General features: G+C 45.8%; 1 protein-coding gene across 1 annotated transcript; it reads right to left on the minus strand.

Annotated features, from left to right (window-relative positions):
- Positions 1-529: 529 nt before the first annotated feature.
- On the minus strand, positions 530-19,647 carry HS3ST1 (heparan sulfate-glucosamine 3-sulfotransferase 1). The gene is made up of 2 exons (XM_048510217.1): positions 19,512-19,647; positions 530-1,752 (listed from the first exon to the last, which is right to left on the minus strand). Exon 2 carries the CDS (start codon positions 1,624-1,626, stop codon positions 691-693), a length of 936 nt encoding a protein of 311 aa, XP_048366174.1. The 5' UTR covers positions 1,627-1,752; positions 19,512-19,647; the 3' UTR covers positions 530-690.
- Between the last annotated feature and the right edge of the window lie 4,579 nt (positions 19,648-24,226).

Here is a 24,226-nt window from a genome sequence, read left to right on the forward strand (position 1 = left end):
AAAACTTTGCAAAAAACAAACTCCTCAAAACCTTTGTTTCGTAGGAAAGTATTTTATACTTCCAGGATTATTATCAGTTTCTACCTACCAGCATGGCCAATTGGCCATGCTGGTAGGGGCTGATGGGAATTGTAGTCCATAACATCTGGAGTGCCAAAGGTTCGCCACCACTGTTCTAGGCTTTTGCAGTGCTTACAACAGACCTGTGTTTGATTATGGCAATAAGGTATCAAAATAGTGCAAAAATGGTGAAAAACTGGTTATGTTTGAATCTAAAACCTCAATCAAAGAGTGCCGCTGGAATAAACACACTCAACTGAAGACTACGTACAGCTTCAACAAAGCTTCAGCCTTTTGGTGGATGCAGAAGATGCTTCGTTAAGATTATATAATATTGTATATGTATTCTGTATATACACATACACTTAAAAGCCACAATCTCTAGAGACCTGGTTTCATTAAATATTTCGCTTCTTCATATAGACATAATGCACAATGTTAACAATCATGAAAAAACATTACAAAAGAATTTTAACAAGTAGAAAAATATTACTAGTTTATATGGAAATTATTACTCTAATACTGTACAGAAGTAATTTGTGGATTTTACAAATAAATTATAGCTTACATGCCCTCTTCCCCTAAACGCATCGTGGGCTCCTCCAAACCTTCCTGAACTTACCACCAAATTTAGTGCCAGTCAAACATTCTGCCCACAAGCTCAAAAAACCTCTGATTAGGTTCATGAAAATATCTGTGCAGTTTTTCAAGTAAAACGGGATCTACTTTGGGATGTGCTCGCCCCTTCGACTCGTGTAAACATCGATCCCTCCCGCTGTCCCTCAGGCAGTAAAAACCCTTTGTTTTATTGAAGTAAAAGTTGGAAGCGTTTATCTGAGGGGTCAACTGCAAAAACCTTTCCACCTTCACAATTTCCGGAAAGGGGTCTTTGATCAGCTTGTCCCCATCCACAATGTGAATGTGATCCAGAGGAAAATACTTCAACCAATTTTGCATGTGGACATAATACAAGCTCCGGTTGATGGCCTTGTAGTTTACGTTGAGTTCTCCGTCTTTAACGAGGAGCTCTTCGATGGAAGGATACGACTTGTGCTTCTGCACGTGGTTGAAGAACACTTGAGTATAGTCCGACAACACCCGCTCGGTCGGGTCTCGTAAAATAAGCAGCAATTTGATGAGTCTGTTCATGCTATACACTCTTTCAGGCACTTCGGGAGAGGTGAAATATGCCGGGGTTTTCTCTACAGTTATCTGGTGCGGATGAGAAAAGGGCATTTGGTTAGTATACCACTGCAATCCATTCCTGAAATGCTCCTCCCAGTCAAAAAAATGGACTTCGCTCTCTGCAGCTGCCACGTCCGGATGGAGGCTCAGCATCTCTAGAAGGGCTCTGGTTCCACCTTTCCGGACCCCGATGATGACCGTTTGAGGAAGCTGCTGGAACGTCCCATTTGGGCAGATGGTTTCTCTGAAGTCGTTTTTCCTAAAGGGCTCTTTCTGAGCCGGCTGTGCTGCAGCGTCGCCCTCAGAGCTGACAGCGGGTCTTGAAGACACCGCCTGAGGCTGAACAATAAGCAGGGCCGCTCCCAGTAAAACCACGGCCATGGCGGTGGCCCAGAGTCGTCTACCGCAGCGCCGGCACACGAGACATGAAGGGATTGCTCCAAGATCCGCCTCTGAAGTAGAAGACTTCTTGGGGAGCGAACCAGTCTTCCTTAAATAGATTATTCACTAGGAAGGTAAAAGAAATAAAACATGTCAGAAACATCACTTCAATCCACGAATTCAAATACACAGAAACACATTTTATGCTGTGTCCTCTATCGATGGATGTATTTGAATTGCCTGATGGCAGAGCGGGTGGCTTTATCATTTTACAACTGCAACATTTCAAGGGAAGATTCCACCCTTTTTATCTGCATTCCAACACCCTGATAGATATTTCCTGAGCCAGGGAGTTAAAAATAGTAGTTTTGAACAGCACCACCAACTCGGTTTCCCCTTCAACTGCTACCCAGTGGATGTATTTGTGAACGAGTTCAGGAGGTGCTTGACTAGCATCTCTCAAAATCAATGCGGGAGGGAATAGATAAAAGATTCTCAGGCACAGGGGCTGCCATCTCTGACCCAGAAAATACCTGGAGAGTTTGACAGCAGTGCTCAGCACGGATTTGATGTCACTGGGACAACATATCCTGGGTGTCACTTCCAATCAAAAGTCAACATCACTTGCTTGTCACTCTCCGAAAACCCCTCCTCTTCTTATGAGATTACTTTCTTCTTTCAAAATTCTGTATTCCGTTGCTAGTGACAAAGATTCAAAATTCTGCAAAATCACCCACATTATCCACCAAGAGAAACTCGGCTTTGAGACGTACTGTCAGGGGAAGCTATCTTCTAGGGGATTGAGATACATTCCCGAAATCATGCAACTGCTTAAAGTAACAAATTGCTGCTGCTATAAAGATATATGTAACCAGCCTGTTATATGTATCCACTGCCATTTGTGCATTCTTTCCTTGATCTCTACTTTATGGCTTCACATGCTTGTAGACAACTAGGCTTCCCCTGGCCCTCTTGTCTCATGGGAACAATGCTACATCCATTATCTCGTGGGGCAGGAAGCCAGGTGGCTCTCTTTTGCTACCTGACACCGATCTTTGGGCACCTTAGCTCCAAAGGCTGTTTTTTTTACAGACTCTTGGAAAACAGGAAGAGGGCACTCTAGGGGGTACAGCGGTTTATTAAATCAAATATATAAATAAAATAAAATAAATAAAGGGGGCTGTGAATGCCAGCTTTGTCAGAACTGGATTTACCTGCGTGGTGATTTGATGCCTCATCAATAAACGCTACTGATTAATACTACAGCGTCCGTTTATTGGCTTAGGGGTCAGAGATCTAACACATACACAGTAAACATATTTTCACATCCACCCCTTATTTGTGCAAGGGAACTTTTTTTTTAAAGGAAAAGTACAAGTTAACTGCTGCTTTTGCTGGAAAGAGCAACAGCAACAGACCAAACCCTTCTCTCATTCTGCAACTCTAGCCTCTCGAATCGTTCACACAGGAATCATCCACACAGTGGGAAGCATCTTTTCTCAGGAATCCAAGTTCTGGGTCCAAAATGAGCAGGAGTCTTGTGGTACCTTGAAGACTAGCACAATTTTATCCCCATATAAGTATTTGTGGACTAGACTAAATGAAGAAAACTTGAGTAGAATGTTTTTGTTACCCTTTAGGTAAACCACTGCGTTTCTGGTATTCAGTCCTGCACCTGGAGCTATGCTTTAAATATCTGGAATGAGGGCAAAAGTTGTTCATGCCTCTCCCCAAATTCATCCACAGAGGAAAAGTATTGCACCCTCCAAGTCAAAGAATTGGCAATAGGAGAAGGTTTTGGGTTTTTTTAAAATGTAGCTGGATTGGTGACCTAAAATTCCCTGCATGTAGAAAGCTAGCATTTCAGGTGCACTCCCCCCCCCCCCAATCCCTCACAGACAGTTTAAAAAGCTTCTTTATGCACAATTAGGGGTTTCTAGGGTCAGGGAAACATTTGTCTTCCTCGTTCTTATGCAAGCCAGAAGCAGAAGTTGCTACAGAAAACTAACATCTTGGAACCTGAACTCTCCTGTTGATCTGATAATCCTGCCAACATTAAATGCCTTTACTTCATCTAAATCCAACACCTGTTTTAATTTGTAATAGTGTCTTAAATAATGCTTAACTCTCTTCAACTGAAATGAATGGGAAATAAGTGCCCGATTTTGTGTCTTGAGGATAATCCACAATTTTAGAAGCCATCCAAAGTTGACTTAAGAAAATGGGTAAATGGAGAGTTCCGCAGGGCCTGTAAGACCGAGTTGTTCCACCGGGCCTTCGGGGAGGCCGGCCGCTGATGGTGTGCGCCCTTCCTGTCCCTCCCTTTAACATTCTGGGAGTTTGTGACATCTATACCATCTCCCTCTCCGGGAGGGGTTTTTACTGATAGTTTTAATGCTGGACGCCAAGTGATTCATATGGAATGCTGTGATTTTAAATTTTAATGATGTCAATTATTTTAATTTTATTTTTATTGTCATATTGTTTGTAATACTTGTTCACCGCCCAGAGCCCTTAGGGGATGGGGTGGTTTATAAATGCAATAATAAATAAATAAAATAAATAACATTTCTATGGTACAGATCTTATTTCACACGTTCACTGGATGTCCTGTTTTATTGCATTGACTTACTCTGTGTAACCTGCCTTGAGTCCCAGGAAGAAAAGTGGATTATAAATAATATTAAAAAGCAGCATCTTTACCTAACACAATGAGTTCTAGAAATCCTAAAAAAAGCTTTAAATGATACAAACCAGAAACCTCCTGACATTTGCATGTATTTTTCGTGACACTTCAGGCCATCGTAATAAAATCTCCTCAACTGTTTGGCTACTATCCACTCCTGAAATAAGGTGCATATCATGGAGTGTGGCTGGCTGGTCTAGACACCACAGGGATCCTGAATTTACTACATTTTTGCCTAAAGTTGACCCCATTTTTCTACAAGAAACTTGGAGTCCCAGTCTTATCTCCCTAAGAGGATTCACAACACATACTTTCTGCCACAAGAGACAGTAACACGGGATGCTACAGAGCCAGATTATGTTGTTTCACCTCAAAGAAAAAAAACCTCCAGACTGATCCCACTTCAAGCCTGCCCTCTGTATGCACAGGCTTTTTAGTACAGTACAACTCAATTTCAACTTCTTTTAGTAAATGAATATTTATCACCAATAGTGATAGCATAAAATACACATCACAGTAAGAGACAGTGATAGCTCGCTGTTGGCTGCCAAAGGCTGTGCTGGCAGAAGACCAAAGTGGAAGACTATAGTAGAAGAATTAAAGTTGTCTTTAGGCTGGAAGGTGAGTTATGGCAGTAAGATAAGAAAAATACAGCTCACAGAGATAAGACTCACTTTTACTTTGCCACCATCTATGGGAGGAATACTTATTGACCACATGGACCTTTCCTAGAGAAACTTTCATAGAGGATATCAAGCTTAACTATATAGGATTTTATCAAGTACACAGAAGAAGGAAATACCTTGCTATCTTTATTGTTACTCCCAAGCTACAGACTTCTTTGTGACTCACATACCAGGCTACTCTATTCAGAGGGCCTCACCTTTTGACCTCACGGTATATATACTCCACTTGCTTTCCATTCCTACTATCAGATCCTCTGAAGATGCCAGCCACAGATGCAGGCGAAACGTCAGGAGAGAATGCTGCTAGAACACGGCCAGACAGCCCAGAAACCACACAGCACCCCAATACGATAAGTGTTTGTCCAAATTTCTACTGAAACCTACTACCCTGTATTATTGGTAAGATACCACGCATAGAGCAAGACCTAGATATCTGCAATGAATCTCAGTGTACTTAAATGCCTGATGGATAACTAAAATTTCAGTATGGACATCCGTTTTTCATCTTGCTGGCCTCCTTATTCTTTTTCTACACACAGTAGTCCTGACCGGGATGGCCCAGGCTGGCCTCATCTTATCAGATATCAGAAGCTAAGCAGGGGGAATCACCAAGAAGACCAGGATCACCATGCAAAGGCCAGCAATGGCAAAGCGCTTCTGCTCATCTCTTGCCTTGAAAACCCCATGAAGTCACCATAACTCTGCTGCAACTTTGTAGCACTCTCCACCACCACATTAAAACTACTAGTAGTATCAGAGGATTGGATCTCATTAAGAACATAAGAACATAAGAACAAGCCGGCTGGATCAGACCAGAGTCCACCTAGCCCAGCACTCCGCTACTCGCAGTGGCCCACCAGGTGCCTTTGGGAGCTCACGTGCAGGAGGTGAAAGCAATGGCCTTCTGCGGCTGCTGCTCCCAATCACCTGGACTGTTAAGGCATTTGCAATCTCAGATCAAAGAGGATCAAGATTGGTAGCCATAGATCGACTCCTCCTCCATAAATCTGTCCAAGCCCCTTTTAAAGCTATCCAGGTGAGTGGCCATCACCACCTCCTGTGGCAGCATATTCCAAACACCAATCACACGTTGCGTGAAGAAGTGTTTTCTTTTATTAGTCCTAATTCTTCCCCCCAGCATTTTCAATGGATGCCCCCTGGTTCTAGTATTGTGAGAAAGAGAGAAAAATTTCTCTCTGTCAACATTTTCTACCCCATGCATAATTTTATAGACTTCAATATAGTCAATTTTATAGACTACCCCTCAGACGTCTCCTCTCCAAACTAAAGAGTCCCAGACGCTGCAGCCTCTCCTCATAAGGAAGGTGCTCCAGTCCCTCAATCATCCTCGTTGCCCTTCTCTGCACTTTTCCTATCTCTTCAATATCCTTTTTGAGATCTCTTCCACCAAAAGTGGGACTTATTCTGGTCTAAGAGGCCTTCTCTTGGTGCTTCATGCTGATCCAAGACTCCACCATTAACAGATCCAATTTATTAGATCTTTATTCTCTGCAATAAATTAGCAAATGGGGAGAAGAATTACGCTCAGGTTAAGACGCAGCATGAGATACGAGTCATTTGCAACCTAAGTGACTACATTTTCTTAATTGGTTCTTTGGCTTCCTCAAATTAATTAGTAAAATAATGGCTATTATTTATTCAGTGCAATTCATTGCAGTTCATGCCACTATGAGTCAAACTGTCTTCACCAATGATAATTAACCCTGCAAAAAGGTTTCAGCTAAGAAATACAATTCTCTTGTGAAAGGGACCCCAAAGAAGCACCATGGAGCTTTCATACAATTTTAAAAGCATAAAATAGCAGTTTAAATCCAGTTTGATCTGCACAATACCGATTTCCTTCTTTCTTCTTTTTTTGATACTGTAGGACTGCTTTGTGGCAGGATCCTTAATCTCCGTCAATAAAAGTAAGAAACAAGAAAAAGCAAGAAACAAAGGCTAGCTAGAATCATGTAAGTGTGGCTGGGGGGGGAAGGCTGGCGGGGGAGTGGGTGACAGTGTAGTACAATCTGCAGACACCTCTTGTAGTTGTGGCTGGATCCCCAGTTATCAGGGACTAGACACAGGACTTGCTCTCAGCACAAAGGTGACCCCAAATATAACACTTCGCAAGTCCTTCATGGAAATGAGTAGCAGTCATTTATTAAGATGAAGAAGAGGCATTGTATGGAGAGGGAATACCCTTGGTAACTAGAGTAATTTGGAGGACAGAAACACCAGTTTGACTCTACTCAAAAGTGTTGACAATTGCAACCCATACAATTTGCCCCACACTAGGAATGCAGCCAACCTCTGTCTGCCAAGTCTCATCCTACAAATGTTTTATGGTCATGTCCCAAAGTGATAACACAGTAAATATCACCTGATATGTAAGAGTTTATAAGGTAGCAACTTCCTCTCTTGTGAAGCACCTTCCTCAGTGCAAAAAAGCAGAAGAACCTCTAAGGCCGTGGTGGCGGACCTTTGGCACTCCAGATGTTATGGACTACAATTCCCATCAGCCCCTGCCAGCATGACCAATTGACAGTGGCTGATGGGAATTGTAGTCCATAACATCTGGAGTGCCAAAGGTCCGCCACCACTGCTCTAAGGTCCGCCACCACTGCTCACCACTGCTCTAAGGCCAATTGGCCATGCTGACAGAGGCTGATGGGAATTGTAGTTCCTGAACATCTGGAGAGCCGCAGGTTCCCTACCCCTGCACTAGAACAAGAAAACCATGTACATAACGGGGGGGGGGGACTCAGAAAAAACAGGAACTTACAAGTGAAGAAAATGGGAATGTGGAAAAGCCTGATAGTGACTGGAACCGAAGGAAAGGGCTACCATAAGAACAGACCCATGGGATGCAACCATCAATCTACCATTGGGTTAAAAGAAAGTTCTGGGGTTTAACTCTAGAATATCAATGGCTCAAAATCAGTGCAAGCAAATAAAAAGCTGGGTTGTAAATCATGCTAATGTTGGAGTTTTTTTCCTTTTCTTTCTTTTACAACAACAGGGGGTGGGGAAACACATGGGGGGAAATCAAGAAACTAAATAAGATGCTTTCTAAAAAGAAAAAAATATACATAAATATGCAGGAAATATGGTGTGTGTGCGCGCACGCACGCACAAGGGAGGCATGTTCGCATGTTTTAACTACCTAGAATCTCATGGTTCACTAAATGCATGTTAAATAAGTACGACAAGAGTTCATACTCTGGATATTGTAACGCTTAGGGAATAGCTGACCTGATTTACAACTGCAGACAGTCCACCCTGCCACTTTTGGAAGGGGAACATAACTATTCAATACAAAGACAGGGGGACCTTTCTGAATCTCCAGGTAGAGCTGACATCTGTTTCTGATTGACACAACTTAAACTTTTGTTTTATTAACTTCCTTTGAAAAATCAGCAGTCATCATGGGGAAGGTGAATGCCGGTTTATTACACAACTACAGGGGAAAAAAACCAAAATATAAAAGCATTTATAAAGAATATGCAATTTATTGCTGCTGTTTAGCTTACAAATTCCCACAAGAGATGGTTTCCTGCTTAGAAACACAGGGTTGGATCCAGTGGATGTGTTCCACTAACATGGGCACCTCCCAAAGGCATATAGTGACTCCCTGAAACACAAGACATTCCTCCACCAGGGTCAGCTGAAGGCGGTGTTTGATTATGGGAGACACGGCATTGAGCAGAAAAGTGCCAGAGGAGTCAGTCCGCAGATTCTTAGGAGTTATGATTCCCCACCCATCTAGAACCAAATTAATATCTAGCCAGGAATTGTTGACATAGCCTGTTCTATTCAAAAATGTGTAATTTCTAAATTTAAAAAATTCAAGAGTGCACTTACAGATTGGAAGCTATTTGCAGCTTTAAAAACCTGCCAGGAAAGAAACAGAACTTGCAGTACAGCCAATAGCATAAAAAAAATTCTCTCACTCTCTCTCCCTGTGCGTGTAAAGAGAATGAAGTGCCAATATTTTATACTAAAAATTATCATAAAATTTTGCCACTGATATGTTTGTAACTCTGCCTCTGAGAAGGCTTTTGCTATGCATTTGTACTTCTAGAAGTGCCTTGTGCAGTCATGTGCAAAGTTCAGCCAATTTTCCCAGAGGCGTTCCTCCCATTGGGCAAAATGGGCAGTTGCCAGGGCGCCCCAAAAACTGCAGGTTCGTTTGTGGGATTTTTTGGTATGTTCAGTGTTTTTCAATTTTTGCCCTGTAGAGGGTGCAGTTTTTAGGCTAGCAGCACCAAATTTTCAGGGATTTTTTGGGAGACTCTCCTGATGATATCACCCAGGTTTGGTGAGGTTTGGTTTAGGGAGCCCAAAGTTATGGACTCCTAAATGGAGTGTCCCCATCCCCCATTGTTTCCAATAGGAGCTAATAGGAGATGGGGGCGACACTTTTGAGGGTCCATAACTTTGGACACCCTGAACCAAACTTCACCAAACCTGGGTGGTATCATCAGTAGGGTCACATGAAGGTACTCCGAAATTTTGGTGCTGCTATCTTAATAACTGCACCCCTGACAGCAGGCACCCCCTAAATTTCCCCAGATTTTCCTTTTAAATCCATACCCTTCCTGCCAATGCTTGTTTTCTTTCTTTCTTTTATTCTCTCAATGCCTAATAAAGGTTATATTATTATTACCATCATCCTCATCATCCTCATCATCCTCATCATCATCATCTGGGGAGCCCAGATTCTCCTTTAAAATCCACCTTAAAGGGAGAATCTGGGGTCCCCAGTTTAAATAACATTGAAAGTGATGCTGTTTCCCCCAATTGGGGGGACTGGATACAACATCATAAAATGTTTTCATAGCAGTAATAAAACATTTTGAAAGCATTTTGAAAATGTTTTCAAAAAAATATTTCTGCTGTGTGGCATGGCTCATTGCTGTGTTCAGATTTGTGAGTTGGGACATATTCTATGATGTGATGGTGACTTTGAAATGACCTGGTGGAAAAAATCATTGTTTGGTCACGGTGGGGGAGGGTGGTCGCCCATGGGGGGGGGCATCAAACTCAGGTTTTGCCAGGGATCCAGTTTGCCTAGGTACGCCACTGAATTTTCCCTTTTCTACACTAAGCAGCAAGATGGTTCTAGAAAGCCCTCAAGAATGAATGCAGGTAAAATTGTCCCCTCGCACACGCAGTGGCGTAGGAGGTTAAGAGCTCATGTATCTAATCTGGAGGAACCGGGTTTGATTCCCAGCTCTGCCGCCTGAGCTGTGGAGGTTTATCTGGGGAATTCAGATTAGCCTGTACACTCCCACACACGCCAGCTGGGTGACCTTGGGCTAGTCACAGCTTCTCGGAGCTCTCTCAGCCCCACCTACCTCCCAGGGTGTTTGTTATGAGGGGGGAAGGGCAAGGAGATTGTAAGCCCCTTTGAGTCTCCTGCAGGAGAGAAAGGGGGGATATAAATCCAAACTCCTCTTCTTCTTCTTCCATCCCAGCAAGTGGCACTCCAGGGTATACAGTCCATGAATGTATAGGTTCCTCCCAACACAGCTAGCCTATATGATTAAGGGACTGTGTTCAAGATGTTTGCATTGTGGAGAACAGGGAGCATACTACATCCACATGTGCATAAAATGTAAAGAGGTTAAAAAGTTTTGGGAATTTTTTTTGAAGTATATAGAAAAATTAGTAAAAGTGAAAATTGATACAAATAATGATTTACTACTGGTTGGAATAATTGAAGATAAAAAGGTGAATAGAAGTTTCGGACCAACGTATAAAATTATTATTAGAGCTGCACATGCGGTGATTGCATTGGGTTGGAAAGATAATAAGAAATGGACAATCTCAAAACGGTTGGAATATGTATGGGAACAAATACAGTTAGAAATTTTTGAGATGTCAAAAAATATGCTATGGCAAGAAAAATTAAGAGACATTATGAAGATATGGACAATGTTCAAGAACTGGATGAGAGAAGCCGGATTTAACGAAGACATTTGGGAGAAGAGAATACAATGAACTTTCTGCTGCTTGCTTGAATAACTGAGAAAGAAGAAGGGGGAAGGGAGGAAGAAAAAGGGGGAAAATGTATAGTTTGATTAAATATATTGTATGTAACTGCTATATAAATACTCTATACAATAAAAAACATTTTAAAAATGAATTTATAGGTTCCATTTGGCTACCATGGCTAAATATGATTAAGGGTTTTAATGTCCATTCCCTCCTCTTCCAGAATTGCTATTCAGTATGTGTATGGGGGTGGGGGAACATCATAGATTTTTAACATAGTTATCAACATCCTCACCAAACTATCGCTCCTAACATTCCTTTGGTAAAACCGTGAAAACTAAACTGGTGTAAAACTGCTACAGATTTGTAGCCTCATTGTATTTATTTGTTTAAAAAAATGGAGCTGAGGTCAGTTCCAATTTATTTCAGCAGGAATATCCTCAACATTAAACTGTGTTCTAAAGTTTACAGCTGTGTCAATAATATCCACTGCAATGAATGTTACTTATGCCTTGCAGTGCGGTACTCGCATTTATCACATGTTCTCTGTTTTGATGAATGAGGAATGGCTCTGTGCCAGAGCGAATGCCTTTTAAGTCTGTTATGGTAAAATAAAATAAAAATATAGTAAAACGGCCCTCTGAAGACTAATATTATGACATGAAACTCTTGTCCACAAAAGCTTATATCACAACAAATGAGGCAGTCAAAGGAACTGCAAAACTCACTGTCATGTTTTACATGCACTTCTGAACACATGAAATGCGGCCAGCAGAATACAGAAAGGACAGCAGGGCTGGCCACAGCTTGCACCAGGTATGGGTTTCTAGCTAATGAAACAATGTTGAGAGTATGGATTCCTGTTTGGGAGTTGTTCCAACCCCAGGTTTCTGTGTATTTGCATATATTATTAGTGAGGCAAACATGAGACATTTTAAAGCAACTCTTTTAAAAACACTGAAAATAAATATGCTTCAGATCATAGTCCCCCTCAGTATTTTTGACTACAGCCTGGCAAAGCAGCATGGCTCCTCCTGACCTAATAAAGTCCCCTGTTGCAAGCACTGGGTCAGTAATGGCCATTACTGGGTCACTGGGTCATTACTGACCCATGAGGTAACACCCAGTGGTGGGATCCAAAAATTTTAGTAACAGGTTCCCATGGTGGTGGGGTTCAAACTGTGGCATAGCGCCAATGGGGATGGGCGGGGCACGGCGGGGGCGTGGCTGGACATTTCAGGGGTGTGGCATTCCTAAGTGGGGCTGTGGCAAGGACGCAGCCGCTGTGCCAGTCCTTGGGCGGGAAACGAATGCGCGCAGGCTGCCACGCACGCCGGTGCACCTCCTGCTAGACTGCTTCAAGTTCTGCGCGCTACTGCTGAGAGGAGGGGCGTAACTAAGGCAAAAATCACGTGGCAAAATCACCAATTAGTAACCCCCTCTCGGCACACACAAATAGCTAGTAACCTACTCTCGGGAACCTGTGAGAACCTGCTGGATCCCACCTCTGGTAACACCACATCACAATGTTAACTAGCCAGACTATGTTTATGGGGTGCTTTGCCATCACCTCCTGACCAAAAGCAGATAACCTCTTCTGTGCAAAAGTATATCAAGGGTAGACATTCCAATCTCGTTTAAGAATGAACGTGAATTTGTGTTATTGATAGTCTGCCTTTCTTACAGAGACTCAAAGTGGATTATGTAATGTAAAGCAATGCAATCAATACCATGATATGTCTAATAAGCTACTTAAAGGATCCAGAGATTATCAAAATTTGACACAGAGCTTTTGTCTGAACAAAGAAGAAGAAGAAGAAGAGTTTGGATTTATATCCCCCCTTTCTCTCCTGCAGGAGACTCAAAGGGACTTTCAATCTCCTGGCCCTTCCCCCCTCACAACAAACACCCTGTGAGGTAGGTGGGGCTGAGAGAGCTCCGAGAAGCTGTGACTAGCCCAAGGTCACACAGTTGGCGTGTGTGGGAGTGTCCAGGCTAATCTGAATTCCCCAGATAAGCCTCCACAGCTCAGGCGGCAGAGCTGGGAATCAAACCCAGTTCCTCCAGATTAGATACACGAGCTCTTAACCTCCTACGCCACTGCATGTAAGTATTAAATATGACATGTTAAACAATGCAGAACACAGTATTGTGGGCCCAGTCAGTCGTGAGGTAGTTCTGTTTCCTTTACAAAAATGCTCCCCTGAGCCATTCTGCTTTACATAGTTTGCAAAATGCCAGGAGTGTGGGCGTCTTCCTGACTTTTGCAGGTTGGCTGCTCCACAGGTCAGGGGCCACTGCAGAGAAGGCTACGGCTATGAGAAGTTGTAGCTTCCCTTCAGTTTCCAAGAACCCTTTTCTCATTTATTTGAGTCCTTCAATGAGAAAGAAAAGCCACACTCATCTCTATTTCTGCCTTGCTGGACTCCAACAAAATTGAGGGTGATTTATTAGTGTTATTTTCATGTTTAAACAGCACATAAAGGTCCAGCCTGATCTGCAAATGAATGCTAAATACAACATTAACATCTTAATCTTAAATAGTCTATTTACGCTTGTCTTGCTGATTTACACTGAACGCTCCTCTAAGTGTCCTCTAGTCTAACAGCTCAGCATTACAGGAAAAAAGACAAACGAACACTTTTTGGAGCTCAGAAAGACAATGAGGGAACTGGATTGTAGAGATGTTAGGAGTGAGAAGAGAGAAACAACTACGAGACTACTTTGCTCTGCTTCACTGACTGGGTGGCAAAATAAGCATTAAAGGCAGTGGTGGGATCCAAAATTTTTAGTAACAGGTTCCCATGGTGGTGGGATTCAAACAGTGGCGTAGCGCCAATGGGGCTGGACAGGGCACGATGGGGGCGTGGCTGGGCATTCCGGGGGCGCGGCATTAATAATTTCTCTGTTACTGTAAAAAAACTCTTACTGTAAAAAAAAAGTTCCTAATTTCCAGCTGGTATCTTTCTGTCCATAATTTATATTATAGCAAGTCCTATCGTCTACTGCCAACAGAAACTACTTCTCCTCTAATTGACTGCCTGTCAAATACTTAATATTTTCAAATACTTAATTTTGTTTCTAGAAATCAGAAGAAGGAGACTTTCCTTAAAAAAGGAACTTTACCATATTTCTAAAACATGTTTTTAAAACAGCCCAACAACAGGGAGAATTATCCCATTTTCTACCTTCGCTAACCATCCACATAGGAAACAACAGGACTTTGTGATTTTTGGACCTAATGGAATTTCTAACGGAAAAGCAGACCCAATTAGTAACCCCCTCTCGGCACACACAAATAATTAGTAACCCACTCTCAGGAATTGGTGAGAACCTGCTGGATCCCACCTCTGATTAAAGAGAACCATGTTTTCATCCCCCCTGTCAAATGAGAACCTGACCAATCCTATGTGTCCTAAAGCCATGTTTTACTAAGTCAGACCACTGGTCCTCTAGCCTATTTTAGTGGGCAGCATCTTTCCCACCTCTAGTACCCGAAATTCCTTAACAAGCAATGCCAGCCACTGAATGTTGGCAAAGGTTACCTGCCCCCAGGTAGGGCCTGGGGATCTCCTAGCACTCCAAATCATCTCCATACCAGGGTCGGAGTGAGAGGAAACCATGGCTGGGGTATGCATGCACCCGGTGCCCCCGCTGTACCCCTGCCCCAGGGCGTGCCCAGAGCATCATCCCCCCCCATCCCCTTGGTGCTACACCACTGCTCCAAACTGCATTACCAAAATCAGTTCTCCTGGAGAAAATGGCAGCCTTGAGGGTGGACTGCATGGGAATATATCTCCCCTCTCCAAACCCGTCCCTCCCCAGGCCCCACCCCCAACCTCCAGGAATTTTCCACCCCAGAGCTGGTAACCCTAACGTGGGCCTTCCCAAAAGAAACAGACCGGAGAGAGCAGAACTGCATGTTGTACAACAAGATCGGAGTTTCCAAGCCAGCATGAGCCCATTTCCCTTCCACATGGCAGCTTCCTACTTGCGCAGTGGTCTATGAGGCTCTGCCCTCAGGCATCACAGGAGGCTGTTGACGGAATGGAGGGAGAGGCCAGCTCTGCCACAGCTACGACAGCAGGATACAATCGCTGGAAAGCAAAATGACCCTAATTGCACAGTGTATCCGGTGTATCAGCAACATATTTGTCCAAAGCAGCAGGTCACAACCACAACTTCCAGGAGCCAAGAGAACCTTCTCTGTCCCGAGGCTCCACCTGACCGGCTGCGTGACCCAACCAAGCCTGATCAGGTGGCAGTTTCCTGCCTTGAATGACAATTGACAAATCCATTCCCAGCTCCTCCAGTTTAGTGCCAAACAGATTTTCTTTAGAGTTCCAACCAACTTTGAATTCAGCGAAGGCCGCACCCCACAGGGCTCCGTGATGGCAAAAAGAAACTATCAAACTAAGCCAAGTGCAGCAATATATTGTGAGTGGGGGCCTCATCCTGGCCTCTTACTGGCATTGGTTTCCTTAGCACTTTATTGGCATTTGTGGCCACTATGCCAGCCAAGCTTCTCCACAATAACAGCTTATTGCTCTGTGCTAGTACATCAGTAAGCCCATCCAATTCTTCTTTGTTTGATGCTGCAAACTTTACAAAGAAGCCCCGGGGGTCTTAGGAGGCCATTTCTCTTTGTAAGCGCAGAACGACTCTAGTGCAAAGGACGTCACCCAGACAGAGGACCAGAGTACGACTAATGACCACAGTGATGTGATCGTGGCCAAACGGGAAAGGTTCCTCTATTGTCCGCCGGAGCACCAACCACATATTTGTCCATTCATATGCAAGTCGCGTTGTCTCACAGCCAGGTCAACAAAATGCTCCACTGCGAAGTGATATTCTCTTGCGCATTTAGCAATACAATCTGCCAAGTGCTCATGGAGCCGACTTCTCCGCTTCAGTTCAGTTTTGACAACATACGGAAGACTCAAAACACCCTGCTGCACTAGCTGCTTTCTACTTTACAATACAACAACCTTTATTAGGCATATTAAAATAGGCTCCAGAGCATTACAGACATTTCCGAGGTACAAATCAAAAGTACATTCAAAACACAGTCAGATCAACTGTATCTAGCATTGGACGTTACTTAGAAAATTCTGTCACTTGTAAAAGAAATTTTGCTACTTTTTCCAAGAGCACAGCCTCTGTGTTATTTAACAAAAGCTCCACAACAGAGTTGTCAGAGTCTCCTTCAGGTTTGTCTAAGACTCGCCCAGGAGAGAAATTCCTGATACCCACATATCTCGGACAGTCAAGTATAATGTGAGCAAGAGTCTCCACTTGGTTCTTACAGTGTGGACAGACCCGATCCTGGAGACGGATAGATAGGTAGCGACCCTTTGTAATGGCCGATGGGAAAGTATTGCATCTGGCTTTCTACTTAATCATCATTAGAAAGCTAAGCCAGCATTGGCGGCAACGTGATTTGGGGATCCCAGTTACCACATTTTCCATACATGGCTGAGAGCTGTCTGGAGTCGTGAAGAAGCGTTTGGGGTGGCTTCCATTTCATTTCACCCATGTGTGGAGGGGACCCAAGTCCAGTGGGTTAAGACCAAGTCATGTTCCTCTGCAACTGCTTTATACAGCCCAATCACACCCGAACAAGCTCCCCATTAGCAGACAAAGCTCAGACCAAGCAACCTCTCCTGATTCTGGAAGACTTTGTGGGTTGTTGTGATTCAAACAGTCGTGGTATTATCCTTTCTGCTTGGCATTGTCTGACCTCAACTGCTTTCATTCACGACCTTTTTCTGTGATTTTAGTTTATGAATTTTTTTTATTAGCCACTCTCAAGATTTGTAATTAAGGGAGACAGAACTTTCCAAAGGAAGAGCGGGATGGAAATAGGCATCACAATAAAGGTGGGGCAAAATGGTTACTATTCAGCAGTGTTCCCAAAGGGGGCAGTAGTGCCCACTGGGGGCAGTGGTGGGATGACCTGGGGGAGAACTCAGAGGCAAGGGGGCTGGGACCTTCAATCGTTCACTTATTCACAAGAGACTGAGTTATGGAACCATGCTGGCAAATCTGGTGGAAACTATCAGAATTTTTTCCCCGACTTTGAAAAGTTGGCATCACTGGGTCAAATCCATCAATTTTGTTGAATAAATTAAACTGGAAACTTGTAACTGGATTTTGAATAGATGTGCAATTAATTGTTACTGCTTTTAATTTAATTCTTATTATCTTCCTTAGTAAGTCCTGCAAGCCACTGTTTTGAATGCGGCGTTTTATAAGGTAGAGCGGGGCCCAGCGACCAAGGGGACAGTGGCCCAAGAAATTCGGGAATCTCCATTTTAGAATATCCTGTTTCAGACAAAGTTTTGCAAAGCAAGCAGGAGCTGCTTTTAACTGAAAGGTAGAATAAATCTCCTCTCTCCACCAGCTTTTCGGCCAACTCTGGAGTATTCATATAAGTTTCATGTTCTTTCTCCAAGTCTTAATTCTGAGTTTTCTTAAAGGCTTTATTCCCTATTTCAAAATATTATTCTTGAAAGATACAAAATCTGAACAATCATCCATTTTTCAGAGTATTATCTGGTCATGTTACGGGTAAGAATCAAGAGCAACAGGGGGCACCAAAAAAGGACACAGTTTCACACTGCGGGAAATGAAGACAATAATATTGAATCTGTTGGACTGCTTTAAATTTTCTGCCTACGACGGCCTTCCAGGCTTAATGAAAGGATGGAAGGAAGGACCGAATGACCTGCCAGCTCATCCATTTGGAGAGTAGATTGCCAGTCGGAGTGGGGATTAGTTTTATTAAAAATGTCATTAAAATACATTAAAAGCCATGCTTCATGCATTTTTCAGTCCATCTTACTTGCATGGAAAAGTCTTACTCGACTTCCCTGGGCTGGCCAGAGAGCCCGGAGGGTTTCGCTGCCTTTGGCTATTGAGCCTCCAGGTTCCCTTTTTCCAGGATCCAAATGTAAATTTACAAGAAAACCCTGAAGTTGTCTTTTGCCCCATTCCCTGCTCAGAATAGTGTCTCCCTCCTGCAGGGCACACAAGGGGTGAAAAACCCATCTGGGCATCCGATGAAGCTTCAAGGCACCCTCTTGCCCAAGAGAGCCAAGCGTGGAGGTACTCAAATTGAAAACTGCTCCGCTTGAAACTTTTCTGAACTGAAAGGGGCTGAATGAGGCATGATCCCAAAAGACGCCCATTTCACACAGTTGCTTTTTAAAAAGTGAACCTACCCTGTTTCCCCGAATATAAGACATCCCCTGAAAATAAGACGTAGTCGAGGTTTTGCTGAAGTGCGAAATACAAGGCATCCCCCGAAAGTAAGACGTAGCAAAGTTTTTGTTTGGCAGCATGCCCGACGAACAGAACACAGGAAAATAAGACATCCCCTGAAAATAAGACATAGCGCATCTTTGGGAGCAAAAATTAATATAAGACACTGTCTTATTTTCGGGGAAACATGGTAGTAGCTGACTGGGGTGGGATTCTGGAGGAGACCCAAAACAGTTCTTGATCACTTTTTTTTTAAAGCTATAGGGATAGTTTACATAGAGTAGTGTGGTGCCAGTGGACGAACAGCATCTCCATGGAAGCTGGAAAAAGGCTTTGGTGGTGGGGGGGGGGGGTTGGTGGGGGGGTCACCTCCAGCCCCTGCAGCCCCTCTGGATCTATTCACATTGTTTTTATTTTTCAAAAGCCAGAAATCAGTTGGTGGATCTCCTTCCTTCTGCTGACCTCACATCTGCCAGGGGCAGACTCGCCAAAGGCAGCCCCTCTCTCGGGGCAGATGTTGGGCTGGTCCCCCCAAAGTGCGCAGCTGGAACGAGGTCTGGGCGGGCGAAGGGCTCGACTCGGCTGCATTGGGAGAGCAGGGAACCCCGCAGAGGTTTCCTTCCTTGGCAGCGGCGGGGCGATCGGAGGGGCGGCCAAGCCTGGGCTGAGGAGGGGAGGCCTCGAGGGGGAAGGACCCCAAGAGCTGAAAGGCGGACTAAATCTAGGGGGCGCGGAAGGGAGGTTTGAAACCAGCGACCCCCCCGCCCCGCCCCGGCCGGTCCGGAGTCCCCATTCTCCCCGTGATCCCCGGCCCCACGGGGCTGGGCTGCTCAGTCCACGGGGGCAGGGCAAGTCTCGAGACCCCCCCCCCCCCGCGGGGGTGCCCCGCTTCCAACCCTCCAGGGCCGCGTTCGGGGCCAGATGTGGGGCGGAATCCCAGGCTGCCCGGCGCAACAGTCAGAGAAGCCGCTCGGGGGTCTCGGCTCCGGACCTGCCCCCGAAAAGCCAGCGCGGGCGGAGGGGCGGCTGACAAGGGGGCCAAGCGGCGGGAGAGAGAGCGAGAGAGCCGCACAGCCGGGCGCGCTCCGGACGGCTCTTTCTCTGCGACCCGCGGCGCCCATCCGGACGTGCGCCAGGAGTTCCGTGTCTGCCGCCTCCGAGACTGCAGGCGCAGCTTGGCACCCCCGCGGTCGCGGAACTGCCAGAGCAGGACGACGGACGCCCCCCCCCCCCTCCCCGGCCGGCCTTACCTGCACCCCGCCTGGCCCGGGGCTGCTCCGGCGGGCGGGACGGAGCGGCGGCTCCGCTTGTGCCATCCCCGGCGCGGAGGAAGGCGCGGCGGCAGCGGAGGAGGAGGAGGAGGAGAGGCAAGCCCAGAGGGGGGCGGGTTCCGGGCTCCGGGAGGGCCAATCAGCGCCCGCCGCCGCTCAAGGTAGGCGCACCGGCCGGCTCCGCCCAGCCCAGCCCAGCCCAGCCGGGGAGGCGGTGTAGCCCGACCGGCCTGGGCGAGAAGCCTCGGCGGCGCCCGCCTGCAGCCCGGGTGGGTGGGTGGGTGGGCGGGGGCGGGGGCGGGGGCGGTGCTCAGCCTGGCATGCGTCACCCCTGGAGCCGGGCTACCCATTAACAGGCGAGTGGGCGCTTGAGGCTGAAGGTGGGCGCCGCCTGGCATGGGCCGGCGGCGGCCGGGGGGGGGGGGGAACCTGTGACACCACCCCTGTCCAAGGGGACCGGCCTGCCGCCACCACGCGTGGGTCGCGCTCGCCACGCCAGCCCGCACTGGCGCCCGATCAGAGCTGCTCTCCCTGGGTGGATTCCGCACAGACAGAAATGTCACATCCTGCAGACAGTTTAGCACAGTGGTGGCGAACCTGTGGCAGGGGTGCCAGAGGTGGCACTCAGAACCCTCTCCGTGGGCACGCGCGAACAGAGTTCGTCGTGGGGGGAAATCCCCCCCCCCCCCACACACATCTAGGCTGGCTTGATTATTAGCCTTAAACCGAAGACCTAGTTTTGGGGAAGCAGTGTAGGTAGGTAACCCTGTTAAGCGCTGTTAAACCCCACTGATTTTCACCTGAAGAACTAAAGCTCGAGCTTTTATCTGGGAGTCAGCTCGGTTGCTGGCAATGGGGCTTGCTTCTGAGTAAACCCTCCCAGGGTTGTGATTCACCCGTTCGAAGAGTTGCACGGGTGCTTCAAAGCAAAGCCACCGACTACCACCAAGCTTACTCCTGAGTTATGCACGCCTCGGAGCCAACTGTTTTGTCTAAACCAGGGGTAGGGAACCTTTAACATCCAAAGAGCCAGTTGGACCCGTTTTCCACGGGAAAAGAAAACACTTGGAGCCGCAAATAATTTTTGAGATTTAAAATAAAGATATAGGGGTTTTTTTAACCTTTTACTCCGCTCATTCTGAGAAGCGCATGGATGTGCCCGCCCTGCTGCCTGCAGGGCGGGCAAGGAAACTGTCCTTATGGTACCCCCAAAGTTTGGTGCAGTTTGGTTTAGGGGATCCAAAGTTATGGACCCTCAAAGGGGGTGCCCCATCCCCCATTCTTTGCTAAGGAGATGGGGGCTACCCTTTGAGGGTCCATAACTTTGGACCCCCTGAACCAAACTGCACCAAACTTGGGGGGTGCCATCATCTCCAGATGATACCCTGAAATTTTGATGCCGATACATCCAAAAATGCACCCCCTGCAGGAACATCCTAGAAATTTGCCCAAGAATCTTTGTTCTGCATTGAGTTTTCTGCATTGCTGTCAATGGGGGTTGCAGGCTGGTGGGGGGGGGCACAGGGTCTCATCAGGAGACTGCCCTGATGATACCCCCAAGTTTGGTGCAGTTTGGCTCAGGGGGGCCAAAGTTATGGACCCTCAAAACTGTAGCCCCCATCTCCTATTAGCTCCCATTGGAAACAGTGGCCAAAGACTAATAGACAGTCTTTTAACATAAAATTAACATGGAAGGAAGGAAGGAAGGAAGGAAGGAAGGAAGGAAGGAAGGAAGGAAGGAAGGAAGGAAGGAAGGAAGGAAGGAAGGAGACTTCCCCAAATGCAGGTTGCAAGGAAAGAACAAGGAAACAGCAGGCAGTCAAAATGGCAGATTTGTTCAGTTAGAGACATTTCGCAGTGGGTAAATCCCTGTGTAAACAAACAAACAGGAAAAAAACAGCAGGAAAAACCCACAGTGAAGCAAACAGCCTCCAGGTAAGTAATGCATACATAAATTCTTACAGTCTCCTTACGAAGTACGTTTCAGTGTGGAGAGTTAGGAACTGCCAGAATTCTTTCTGACTGGCAAATCTGCCAGTGTTTCCCTTTGATTAAATTTTGGATACATACATATAGATAGGTATAGATTCATAAAAGAGGGGCAAGTTTAATTCCATTTTTCCTTTTATTACTCATGAATTTGCCAGGTTTCTCTCAATTATTTATATTACACTTTATCTCTGTATACATTTTTATCCTACCCTCTTCCCAGGGAGTTTGCCACAATATACAATATAGCTTAAAAAGGGGCTTGGACAGATTTATGGAGGAGAAGTCGATTTATGGCTACCAATCTTGATCCTCCTTGATCTGAGATTGCAAATGCCTTAGCAGACCAGGTGCTCGGGAGCAGCAGCAGAAGGCCATTGCTTTCACCTCCTGCACGTGAGCTCCCAAAGGCACCTGGTGGGCCACTGCGAATAGCAGAGAGCTGGACTAGATGGACTCTGGTCTGATCCAGCTGGCTTGTTCTTATGTTCTTATACACAGTCCTTCCTCTTTCCGCCACAGCAGGAGAGGCACAGATACAGTGACTGGACTCTGTACACGGCAGGGCAGGAACTGCAGCCAGAGCCTCATTCTAGCTGCTGTACAATTCTGTCTATTAGCCTTTGGCCGCCAAGACAGACAAGCATCTGAAATGGAACAGCATTACACTCCAGGCCTGTAGCTGTCATACATTCATTTTCAATTCACCCGCTGTGATGTTCTACCCACCTGCTCCCCATCATCTACTTCAAATGAAAAATTAAATGAAAGGACACATTGCAGCCATCAGAGATTGTCGTTCTATTTTAAAATCATCATTATCTGGTTATGATGTGGGAATCCACATCTTTATCTACCATTGGTGTCCCATGGAGCTGTGATTAAGATTCAAAGAGCTATGTCAGGTATGCTGTGTACACAGTCAACCTGGAGCTGGTAACCTTGTGTTCAGGAGCAGCAGTGGCGAAGTGGTTAAGAGCAGGTGCACTCTGATCTGGAGGAACTGGGTTTGATTCCCAGCTCTGCCGCCTGAGCTGTGGAGGCTTTTCCGGGGAATTCAGATTAGCCTGTGCACTCCCACACACACCAGCTGGGTGACCTTGGGCTAGTCACAGCTTCTCGGAGCTCTCTCAGCCCCACCTACCTCACAGGGTGTTTGTTGTGAGGGGGGAAGGGCAAGGAGATTGTAAGCCCCTTTGAGTCTCCTGCAGGAGAGAAAGGGGGATATAAATCCAAACTCCTCCTCCTCCTCTTCTTCTTCTTCTTCTTCTTCTTCTTCTTCTTCTTCTTCTTCTTCTTCTTCTTCTTCTTCTTCTTCTTCTTCTTCTTCTTCTTCTTCTTCTTCTTCTTCTTCTTCTTCTACACACCCACACCCACACACACACACACATTATTATCAATGGAGTTGCCCCGAGCAGCGGTGGATGCTCTTCAAGCGGAAGAAGTCCCGTCCCATCCTCTACGCAGCTCTTTCCATCAAGTCCTGATCCTGTACTAATACAGAACTTGAGGTAGGAGGGAGCTGACCCCTTCTCCACTATCAAGAGGCCTGCCTTACTTGATGGAGAATTAGCTGAGCTGGAGAAAAGTGAAGTGTGTCTGAACACAAGGTTGCCTGCTCCAGGTTGGGAAATTTTTGGAAATCTGGGGGTAGAGCAGTGGTGGGATTCAACTAATTTAACAACTGGTTGTTTACAAGCACCATTTTAACAACTGGTTCTGCCGAACTGGTGAGAACCTGCTGAGTCCCATCACTGGGGTAGAGCCACAGTCAGGGGAAGGCAGAGTTTGGGGACAGGAAGAACCCTCATCGGGGTATAATGTCAAAGAGCAGCCATTTTCTGTGGGGGAACTGATTTATGTATCCTGGAGATCAGTTGAAATTCCAAGAGATCCAACCTCCACCACCTGGAGGTTGGCAACACTAGCTTCTAGTATTGCCTTGCTACGAAGTTTGAAATTCTGTGTCGGGTGATCCCTCCACTCTGGATCCAATGTGAAATCTAGATCAGATTTTTGGACTTTCAGAAAATTTGAATACTTCTGGATGGGGCGGGGGGGGGGGGGCAGCGGCAGCGGTTCTTGCTCATCTGTACCTCAACCTATTATGTTCAGTTGCCTTTCCTCCTAGGCCAGTGGTGGCGAACCTTTGGCACTCCAGATGTTATGGGCTACAATTCCCATCAGCCCTTGCCAGCATAGCCAATTGGCCATGCTGGCAGGGGCTGATGGGAATTGTAGTCCATAACATCTGGAGTGCCAAAGGTTCGCCACCACTGGCCTAGGCAAACCAGATAAATAACCTTCTCCTCGCCCTGCTGTGTTTGATGTCTTCAGGAGATGGGCTGTCCATGAAGAAATACCCATCGGTTATGATCAAGTCGCATTAAGGCAAAAAGGAAGACTCTGGAAAATGAGGCAGCCCGGCTCAGAACTGGCGGCTCCCTCACTTCTGACACTCCCTGACTTGTAAAATGCCAACGTTGCTGGCAGTCTGGAAACCAAAGGAATCAAAGGAACATAACTGGGGGAACGTTGAAAAGATGTTTACCATGTGAGTGATGTAGAAACAAATATGTCATGCTGCAGTAACATCATAAAGAATTAAGCGTGTTAGAATAATTCATCCTAACAAACATCCTGCTTGATTACTGTGGAAATAATGAGCGGGAGCAGAGAAAGGGAGGCATGCTAAATTGATTGGG

The sequence above is a fragment of the Sphaerodactylus townsendi genome, linkage group LG10, assembly GCF_021028975.2.
Source record: "Sphaerodactylus townsendi isolate TG3544 linkage group LG10, MPM_Stown_v2.3, whole genome shotgun sequence".
In the NCBI taxonomy this organism is placed as follows: domain Eukaryota; kingdom Metazoa; phylum Chordata; class Lepidosauria; order Squamata; family Sphaerodactylidae; genus Sphaerodactylus; species Sphaerodactylus townsendi.